Source organism: Euprymna scolopes, chromosome 21 (assembly GCF_053919585.1).
Source record: "Euprymna scolopes isolate OS-2025 chromosome 21, ASM5391958v1, whole genome shotgun sequence".
Lineage (NCBI taxonomy): Eukaryota > Metazoa > Mollusca > Cephalopoda > Sepiida > Sepiolidae > Euprymna > Euprymna scolopes.
The window spans coordinates 75,789,150-75,800,783 of NC_136502.1; the positions used below are offsets into that span (position 1 = coordinate 75,789,150).

Consider the following 11,634-nt stretch of genomic DNA (forward strand, 5'->3'; position numbering starts at 1 on the left):
ATGCCTTTGCTATTATCAGCTTTCGTTATTGTTAGTTTCTTACATCAAGTGGCTTCAAGCCTTGACTCGACCAATTTCCACACACAGATATAAACGTAAGCATTACCGAAAAAAAAAAATCGGGAAAAATGCTTAACGAAATAAATGTTTGTGATAGTCAAATACCTGACGATTTTATTTGTTCTTTGTGATTCAGGAGATTGAAGAATCCTGCGAGAAAGGGCTGGAAGAATTGACACTCATGCTGCCAAATTCGACCAACAAAATAATATCAGACAATATTGACAGCGGTGATTGCTGGAGTGATGTAGATATGAGGCAGGATGAAGAAACAGGATTATCAGGTATGACACACACACACACATACACATGATGATGCAATAGTAAGTAGAGTTCCCTGGATTAAACAAACCCCTAACCCATCCCAACATTTTACAAAGTCATCGTCGGACTGATTGTTAAGGATATATATATATCTATATATATAAAAATGTAAAGTTGGTTCGTTCTAAACAAATAAAACCATGTTTATACGTTACCAATTTATTTGAAATTTTCAGACAACCCATTTTTAGAGTCGAGGTATGTTTTTATGTTATTAAAATAAATTTACCTAATTAAAATTAAAATATTAAATAAAATAAATATATTTATTTAATCGTTTCTGCGAATCTGTTCTGTTGATAAAACTGAACTTCCGGTTCGATTCATTTCACAGCCACGAATTGACGAAAGGTTTCATTTTCTGTTAATTCGATAAGTAAAAAAAAACAAAAAAAAACATATTTCATTTGTTTATCTTCCAAATTTTTTAATTTACACATCTTTTCTTTATTATATAAGGCAAAAAAAAGTTTGTTGCTTGCTTTTGAGTTTTTTTTTGTTTTTCTATATAAGATTACTCATGCAGAGAGTGATCCGTGCTGAAATAATGTTATTATTTAAAAAGCCATTCTTAACATGGGGAGGTAAGGATGTTTTGTACCTATTCTGTACTTTAACCTTACAATTGAATAAATAAAAAAAATATCATAAAACGTTATTTAAACGTGGAAAAATGATTTAAAAAATAGCGCGGATCGCTCTCTGCATTAGCACCATTTTTATTTATTGCGGACTATTATTCTCATCTTTATTAGTTGTTGTTTCACGAATTTTTGGCCAACTATTCCTCTGGCCTTCATGAAAAGAAGTCCTTTTATAAATGTTCAGTAACTTTTTCCTTTTATTATTCTTAAAGAGTAACACTTTTCTTATTCATGAAAGGAGTTAAGCCTACGTAAATAAATAAATGTTTGTACACGTGACAAATTATCAATATATGGTTTAGTTACTTTTTTTAAAAAAATGTTTGTAAAAGTGCGAAAGGCGACGTTGTAGTACAACCATTACTCCCATGCTTAATTTCTATACTTATAGGTTTTTGGAATTTTTTTTTCACTGGATTATTATTGATTGGACACTAATTAAACAGATTATTAAAAAAAAATGTAAAAAAGAAATCATTATTTCGACATTTGAAAGTGGTGCTCACTTTTTAGTTACAACGTTCTGATAAATCAGTCACCCATTTTGTAAGCAATAAAAACGCGGTATATCAAAACCATAGAAAGTAAAAATAATGAGTCTCTACCGCATTTGTAAGTCAGAAATATATTTGTTTCTCAAAGAAAAAAAATAGAGAGAACAGGACTTTTTTATTGTTTTCATGAAAATAAAGTTTCGAGATTTTTAATCATTTTTTTTCTTTACTTATTTAGTCAGTTTGTGGGTTTTTTTTTTAATTGTTTTTGTGAAAGGTGAGTTTTTTTCAAAACTTTGTTTTGTTTCTTTTTAATTTTTTTTAAAGTATTATAAATTTCACTAACATGCTGGAGAAATGTTTAATAATTTGGTATTTTTTTAGATTAGGTCCACCTCCACAATTTTCCTTTCAATGACGACATTCATAGGTTTCCGAGTATGCTGAACACGCAAATTGCATTGAAATTTTGCGGAAATAAATAGTTGTATTATGCATTGTATTCTTCGGCGGCCATCTTTTTACGTGCACACGCGCCATAAACAAATACACACACGTAAAAAAGATGGCCGCCAAAGATTACAATGCATAATACAACTTTTTATATCTTGATAACTACTTATTTCTGCAAAATTTTGATGCGATTTTCGTATTCAGCATAGTCGAAAACCATTTCAAGTCGTCATTTAAAAGAAAATTGAGGAGGTGGAGGTGGACCTAATCTAAAAATTTACCAATAATTTTTAATCCCGTACCTCCCGATACATTGCTTCGTCAACATGCGACCATTTTATATTTCCCGAAGACACTTCCGTATTTAGAAAAAAATAAAAAAATAAAAAGTGACCGATTTACCAGAACGTGGTAACTAAAAAGTGAGTACCCCTTTCAAATGTTAAAATGATTTTTTTTTTTCAATTTTTTTTCATAATCTGGTTAGTGTTCAATCAATAATAATCCAGTGAAAAAATTTCAAAAAACCTATCAGTATAGAAACTCCACCACGTAAGTAAATAAAGAATGTTACGTGCGCATGCATTAGCCTTGACTAGGGGGGTACTAAGGGAACGACCATTAAATAATTCTGCGGGTCGCCATGGAACTCAACGCCCAAGGAGTACCAAAATAGTTTTCATAATCTGAAGAAATTTTTTTTTCCGAAAAGTGGGTGATCACTTTTCCATCTAAATTTAACTAAAAATGAGCACCCACTTTCTGGCCACCTGAGGAAGGGGCATTTATTTTCGTGTTTATTGGCTTAAAGGTTTTTTTTTGACAAGGCAGTTTGGTACGCGAATGCATATTTAACAGTTCTCGTTTATGCTCACGCATAGCATAAACAAAGGCTACGTCTGTGAAATGGAAAATAGTACCAGAGTTCAGGGGTTAATACCATGCAAAAGAAATCAAACAAAAAGACTTTTTAGCCAAGAAACACACAGAAAGAAAAAAAAATAGCATCCATTTTTTTTCTATCGAATTCATTTGCTGTTTTTATTGAAAACTATTTTCCCCCGGATTTTTTATATAATTTTCCATTAAGGGCTGTGCGTCTCACGTTCGTAAATAACAAAATTTTTTTTGTAGATTTTGGTGTGCTAAAAACGAATCTGCAAACCGTTTCCGTCGCAAAAAAAAATAGTTTCTATGATATGAAGAAATTACTTTTTCGAAAAAGTGGCGATCACTTTTCCATGTAAATTTAACTTAAAATGAGCACCCACTTTCTAGCCACCTGAGAGAGGGGGGATTTTTTCCCATGTTTATTGGCTAAACAGCTTTCGTTTATGCTTACGCATAGCGTAAACGAAGGCTACGGCTGTTAAATGGAAAATAGTCACAGAGTTCAGGGGTTATTACCATGCAAAAGAAATCAAACAAAAAACTTTTTTAGCCAAGAAACAGATAAATGCCCCTCTCTCAGGTGGCCAGAAAGTGGGTGCTCATTCTAAGTTAAATTTACATTGAAAAGTGATCACCCACTTTTCGAAAAAGTAATTTCATGAATGTCATGAAAACTTTTTTTTTGCTACGTAAACGGTTTGCAGATTCGTTTTTAGCACACCGAAATCTACAATAAAATATTTCGTTATATATGAACGTGAAACGGGCCTTAAAGTAAAATAATACCGGATTTTTTTGAGCAGATTTGCCGTTTAGTTGTACAAATATCCTCAAACCAGGTAATCACTAAAAGGGATTTTTAAAAGTCGTCACCTGCATCGAGCAAAAGTTTAAAGCCACCGATTATATGCCAGCCTACATCATGGTAACATATATTGAGTGAGTTCCTAACAGTATTTTGTATAGTTTTTTAGTTTAAACTCATTTTCCCAAAATTTCCTCAAATTTAACGTGTTCGATACAGTCTGCCGCCATTTGTATTTTTCAGATATACCGATAAACATTGAATGTTTTTGAACCGATTATACATTACATAAAAACACTAAAATCTTATCCAGTTAGGTAGAACACTTACTTTTCTTGCCTTTGATAACATTTATTTGTTATATATTTATTTTTTGACAACTTCTTTGTATCTGTGTTTAGTAATATAAACCCTTTTCATTTAATGTAACATGTAGTCGGCTCGAAAAACAGTGTTTATTGGTGTATTTGAAAGCTACAAATGGTGGTGGACACTGTTGATTACTTTAAGTTAGAGAAAGTGAGTTAAAACTAAAAAAACAATACAAAATACTGTCAGAAACCTACCGATTATGCCAGCCTGTGTCATGGTAACATATGTTCGGTGAGTTTCAGACACTGTTTTGTATAGTTTTTAGTTTTCAACTTACTTTCCCAAACTTAACGTATTCAACAGAATTCGCGACCATTTCTGTTTTTTGAGCCAATTAAACATTTTACATTACATAAAAACACTAAACAATTATCCAATTAGGTAGAAACGTAAATTACCTTACCTTTGCTTTCATTTATTTGTTTTTGGACGACTTTTTCGAATCTGTGTATAGTAACCCCCCTCCCCCCACCATCAACCAAATATTAATTACTAAATCACATTTTTTAAAACAACAAAAAAAAAAAGCATTTAGCGTTTCAACATTTTTGCTACGTTCGGCTTCATCCACTGATTGTTGGTCAAGTCCAAAACATGAATGATTGACAGAAACTCTCGAGGATCCAGATCAAATTCTGCAAGAGTACCATTTTTTTCAGTTTCGCCTTCTTTTTCACTTTTTGCAGTGGATTGCTGTACTAATATAAGAAACATGCATTTTCTCTTTTATTAAATTTTTCCATTACACCAAATTGAGCCACTGCAACGCGTGGCAGGGTACAGCTAGTATATATATATATATATATATATATATATATATATATATATATATATATATTCGCCAAAATATTTGAGTCCTTAGTTAATCAAGCCCTAGTCCAACACCTAACAACTGCTAAATTCCTGACCGACAAACAATATGGATTCAGGCAAGCCCGTTCAACAGGAGATATCCTAACTATAGTCTCTGAACGTATATCCCGTTCACTGGACAAAACAGGGGAAGATAGAGCGGTAGACCTTGATATATCTAAGGCTTTTGACAGGGTATGGCACGATGGTCTTCTAAGGAAAATTAGATCATATGGAATCACTGGAAAAATACATAATGTAATTACATCCTTCTTAAGTAATAGAAAAATCAAAGTTGTCCTCGACGGTCGTACATCTAAACAATATGATATAAATGCGGGAGTGCCTCAGTGGTCTATCCTTGGACCTTTATTGTTCCTGCTATTCATAAATGACCTCCCTGATAAAATTGTTTCGGAGATGGGTATATTTGCCGATGACACCACCCTCTATAACAGGCATGAGGGGGAAAACAAATGAACACATATCTAAGGAAATGGCAGAATCACTAGAGGATGACCTCCAATCTGTAGTGGAATGGGGACAAAAATGGATGGTTATAGTCAATGCTGCCAAGACTAAGTTTGTTTCATTCAATAACTACAAGAAACCTTTTCTACCACCAATAGCAATGCCTGAAAGTACTTCGTTTAAACTCCTCGGCCTAACGTTTACAGGAAACATGAACTGGAATATATATATATATTGAGAGCATTGTCAAGGGCAAAGAAGGTGAGCTATATCTACCGTGCTAGAAAATTACTTACGCCTGAAAGTATCCTGTACCTCTATAAGGCCACCATTCGCCCATGTATGGAGGATTGCTGTCACATTTGGGCTGGTGCATCTGCTGCTTGTCTCTCATTCCTGGACAGGGTTCAAAAGAGAGTCACCAACATGATAGGTCCCGAACTGTCATCTAAGCTTCAGCCTCTGTCCCATCGACGAAATGTTGCATCCCTCTGCCTGTTCTACAAATACTTTAATGGTGGCTGCTCTGACAAACTGCAAGCACTTGTACCTCCTCGACATGACTACCCTCGACAAACACGACAAGCAACTAAGTCCCACCCCTTTACAGTAGAGATCTCTAGGTGTAAGAAAGCCTTTTTCTCCAATAGCTTCACCCACAGAACTGCAAGTTTTTGGAACTCTCTTCCGGGATACTGCTTTCCCAACTGTACTGATATGCAGAAGTTCAAGTGTAATGTGAACTAACATCTTTCTACTGATCTCCCTTCATAATGCCCCCGTAAATTATGTACTTCAAAGTGGCACTTGCCTTGTTTGGTGAAGATTGGATAATATATATATATATATATATATATATATATATATATATATATATATATATATATATATATATATATAAATTCAGGATTGAGATGTTCAAAAGTAGGGACTAATGAATACAACGAGGTTGTTAGATAGTGCTCGATAAAAAAAAAAAAACTATTTTTTTTCATTATTTATTCGACGGTAAATAATTACAGTTGGTCGCTACAAACAGCCATCTATTTCAGTCAATGAGATTTAGTCGGGCGACGCTGAACCATTCGACGCCGTAGAAAAAAAAGAAAAGACTCTTAAAAAGAGTCTTCTTTTTTTCTATGGCGTCAAATAGTTCAGAGTCGGCTGACGAAGTCTCATTGACTGAAACAGATGGCTGTTTGTAGCGACCAAATGTAATTGTTTACCCTCGATATATATATTCAATATCTCTGTTCAGTCACTAAAGACAAAGAATACCTCCTGCATGGGCAGTTGCACGTATAATTGTAAGGCAAGGATTGCGCAATCCGCAACCACACTTCTCCTGAATCAGCACTGAAAAATATGTAATTATGCTACTGGAACTATTCTTTTTAAATACAATACCGTAATCTCGTATTTATTACTCCCGGACAACACCAAATAGATTAAAACAATGACATTATGGAATTCACGTAATTCTGTTTCATCCACCAGCTTTCACACTTATATAAAGAGAAATTATGCTCATAATAAAATAATGTCAAGAGACAGAATATTTTATGGTAATTCATGTTTAATCATTGCGTACCATGCCAAGTTGAACAAAATATGATGTTACCATCCACTCACTTTCCAGATATATTACAGTAATATTAATAAAGATACTTTTCTTGTTGTCCGACAACAACGAGTAAAAGAAACCCAAATATAATAAAGTAATATTAGTAAGGAGGTTTCACAGCGTTGCCAAAAGTACGGCTCTATTCAAGATATGAAGAGAAATGATATTGATAATGACAATTTATTTGCTGCTAGAGAGGATAATCCCATGACCACAAATTAGATACTACATAACTACTACCAAAAAAAAGGAGGATATAATGCATGTGATACTGGGTTTATGTCAACAAAATGGATACTACACTACCCGTCCCCCACCAAAAAAATTGAAAAATTGTATTTCCTGGGATGATGGTCTCATGAACACAGAAGAGATGGTATAATATATTTACTAATAATAAAAAGGAGAAAATGCCTGTGAGGATTGTCTCTAGACAAGAGAACAGATGCCGCACTACTCCTCATCCTCCCAAAGAAATTGATAGTAATTATCTCATAAATTCCTCGCCCTCATCGTAATTTCAAGTAGATTCCGGAAAATCTTGATTAATGGCCAACAGAGTTTTCTAATTAATACAAAAAATACATTCGCTCGTTTGAAAACTATTACATTTCAACATCATAATTACTACTAAAAAGGAGGAGATAATACCTAGGAGGATTGTTCATATACAATAAAACGAACCCTACACAACTTCCACCTCCCCAATGTGCTGTTAATCCCTGGGAGGATAGTAACATGAATACAGACAGATATTACATCATAATTATTACAAAAAAGGGAGGAGCAAATGCCTGGGAGGAGTGTCTCATGACAACAAATACGTAAAAAAATAAAAAAAAGAATAAACGTAGATTCTATGAACAAATCTTCTTTCTAAGAACTGCACACCCGTGGAACTCTCTTCCGTTTTCCTGATTTCCAGTTGACTACAATATGGTCGTCTTCAAGTCCAATGTAAAGAAGTTCTTGATGAGCCGTTCCCCTTAAGTAATCCAATTTACCAAATTTACACTTTTAACGATTACTATGATATTGTCTTTTTGACCACTGTATACTCTTTAAGCCTTATCCTCGAGTTGCCACTGGGCCTTGATAAGTGGTGATTCATTTGAAATATATATATATATATATATATATATATATATATATATATATATAATACTGTTGGAAATTCATGACTTCAGACATATGCTGAATTCTATTTGTACCCATGGCAGTTTCGCACTCTCATCTTATATCAACATCTTATATAAGAGTTTCTCAACCAGGCGCAAATGTACCCCTACAGGGTAAAGAAATTATGTAGTTGGGGGTAAATAACTGAAGTACTTGATAATGTTAAAATAATTAGATTGTGTCATGTCTAAGAAACGTAATACAAATTAACTTCATAATTTTCTATTTAGAAAAAGGTTGATTTTCTTTATTTTTTGTTATACACATGTCTAATACTATTTTTTACAATAAAAAAGGTTATTTTTGACATTGTTTCTCTATCTATATCAATATTTAAATTTTCTATTTAGAAAGGTTACCGGAAGTAGGGGGTATATGGAAAAATATATAAAGCAGAGAGGTCAATGGAGAAAAATGGTAAAAACGGCTGCCCTTCATATTTTACTTGCTCTATTTCTATAAGTGTGCTTATTATAAAAAAATAAATTTGTTGGGAATTTATCATTGAAAATTGGTGGACAATTCAGGTATAGACTATAAATTTTGGGATTAAAGTAAAGATTGTCTCCTCTTCCGGACTTCTTATTTCTACTTTGCAGACAGAACGACAGTTACAAGTAAGATATTATCCGTTCATATTAATGCTTGTTTTTCTCTCATATAACATAAAAGTTTTTTTTCCCATGTTAAGAATAATCTTCGTGTTTGCTTGGCAATTTAACCAAATAGATAACAGAAACAGGAAGCAAAAATAAAGTGACAATCTTGACTATTAACAGACAATCTTGACTTTAACAGATAGACACTCTTAACTATCGCCATTTTTTTGTGGCATGGTTGTTAACATAGTCGTTAATATGTAGGGACTCAACACGCCGTAGACTCAGAAGAAATGAAAAACTCGAGTCCCTTTCTTTTTTAACAAAAAACCTTTATATCTAGTATTTCCAACAACGTATTTCTTCTAAATATTTAAACAGTTCATTTCACCTCCGGCCGTGTGTGACTGTTCATCTTGACTGTGACGTCACATACGTGTCTCGGACTCCTGCTTCTCTTGTCCCGTTTCGAACACCTTTCTCCAACCACCTTCTTTAGCGAACATATATATCGTTTTTATTTCTGCATCGTACACTGGCTCGGTCATTTGCATATGGCTGTTGCTGTTAATCCAGCGTCAGCGGCTCTGTTACATGATGCCCTTGTGTTAGCTCTTCCATTTTTATTGTATACATATTCCTTTCTACGGTTTTATGTGTTGTATATCTTATATTTCAGCGATTCATATTTTAAATTCGCGTTTGAACAACATTAACACACACACATTGATTATAGCAGCTTGTGATATCTACTCTTTCTTCTGTCTTCTCATTCCAGACCATTTTTATCGCAGCAGCATGAAGTCCCGAGCGGCATCCCCAGCTCTCACGGAAAATAACCACACACTGAACATTAAAAACAAAGCTTCAAACAATCGGACATTTTCATCGAGTCTTGGAGACGCCGATTCCATAACACGCCGCTTTTACAAATCGCGAATGAACGGCCACAGCGGTTGCCGAGACTGCGACAGTCTGCGCACGAGCAAAACGGAGAGTTCGATATCAGGTTCACAGGTTGGCACGTGGAGTCCCGCCTCCAGTCAACGCAGGCTTCATACAGTGCCCGAGATATTGACTAATTTACAAGACTGTACAAGACAAATTGCTCTTGACTCCGGTCAAAGGATCTCCTCCGACATTTCGATACAGGCCCCGGTAGCTAAGTATGTCGTAAAGGTGGTCGACTCTCATTATTTACCTCAAGAAACGTGTACATGAGAAGGTGTTCGTTTGGAAATAGACGCGTTTGCAGTAATTACTTTTACAAAGACTTCACGATTAAAATAGAGAAACAAGGACAAGCAAATGAAAAAATTATAAAAATTACCGATTAAATATATCTTTTAAATAATTTTCAAAACTATTTGTCTTTGATTATTTTGAGTCAGAAAAAAACAGAATTGAGGCAAGCAATGAGGAAAGAAGTGGCTGGTTACTTTTAATGCATCTAAAACCAAACTTCTGTCTTTACATCATAAACGTTCTAATCCCCATATGGGCTCTCATCTTGAGGAGGCTTCATGTTTTGAGTAGTTCCTGGGCTTTACCGTTACTCCTGATCTGAAATGGAACACGTACATCAAATCTATTGCCAAGGTCACTAGGAAAATAGTGAGATCCTTCTATCGATCCAGTAGATATCTCACTGCTGATGCAATTCTCTACCTGTATAAGAGCCAGGTATGTCCTAGGATCGAGTACTGTTGCCACATCTGGGCAGGGGCTGCTAGAAAAATCTTATCCTGCCTTGACAGAGTTCAAACAGACTACTCTAGTGGGGGGAATCCCTTTTCTCTTCCCTGCAACCTCTTTCTCACAGAAGAGACGTTGCGCGCTTTTCTCTGCTTTATCATTATTTTGATGGCTAGTTCTCGTCTGAGCTCCAATCTATGCCCCCCTCGCCAAACTTTCACGAGAAACACTCGTCTAGCTGAAAACACTATCAATAATTTCCCCTACTCTTTATCTGCCCCTAAACCTAATCGTAGATTCCATGAACAAAGTTTCTTTCTTAGAACTGCTCATCTGCGGAACTATCTTCGTTTTTCCTGCTTTTCAACTGACTACAATATGGTCGTCTTCAAGTCCAACATAAACAAATTCTTGATGAACCTCCCCTTAAGTAATCGAATTTACCAAATTTCCACTACTAACAATTATTACGACATTGTCCCATTGACCACTGTACACTTATTAACCTTTATCCTCGAGTGGCCCCCGTGGTGACATATATATATATATATATATATATATATATATATATATATATATATATATATATATATATATATATACGCACCTAATTGTGGTATTATTGAATCAATTTTGAATTAGTTTTGAGATGAGTAATTTGTATTATTTATTTTGATTTAACCCCCTGACGAAGGCCAGAGGAACAGTTGGCCGAAACGTCGTGAAACAACAACTAGAAGATTAGGATAATAGTCCGCAAATAATTAAATAAAATAAATAATTGTGATATTGCTGATTTTTAGGGCTAGGACAACAGCATATTCTTTTCCTTGTTTTGACTCTCAGGTATATATCCATTGATATCTTCTATGTTTTTAGGTAAAATGATGTGGTTCTCAGTTGATTAATTGTGTCTAGCCATGTCAGATGTATACTCGAGAGTAAAAACAATGAAAGGAATATTCTGTTGTCATAGCCCTACGTATTTCATATCCATTTAGTTTCACTCGTCATTTTTAATAAATGTACGTGCATATATACATGTCTGTTAGGGTAGGTCATTTTTAATATATGTACGTGCATGAGGTCGATTTTGTGACTGCAGCAAATGCTGTGTTCTGAAAGAGGTAACTTAACATTAAATAAATGCTGTGAAGTATTTTGCGATAAG

At 34.4% G+C, this 11,634-nt stretch overlaps 1 protein-coding gene across 1 annotated transcript in view; it reads left to right on the forward strand.

The window, feature by feature from the left end:
- Positions 1-10,126, forward strand: part of LOC145242515 (protocadherin beta-15-like) — a 123,760-nt gene extending 113,634 nt beyond the window's left edge. The window contains exons 3-4 of the mRNA XM_080105578.1: positions 197-344; positions 9,547-10,126. Coding sequence (XP_079961704.1) covers positions 197-344; positions 9,547-9,989 — 591 coding nt within the window. The 3' untranslated portion in view covers positions 9,990-10,126. The remainder of the gene's footprint in view (positions 1-196; positions 345-9,546) is intronic.
- The last annotated feature ends 1,508 nt before the right edge of the window (positions 10,127-11,634 follow it).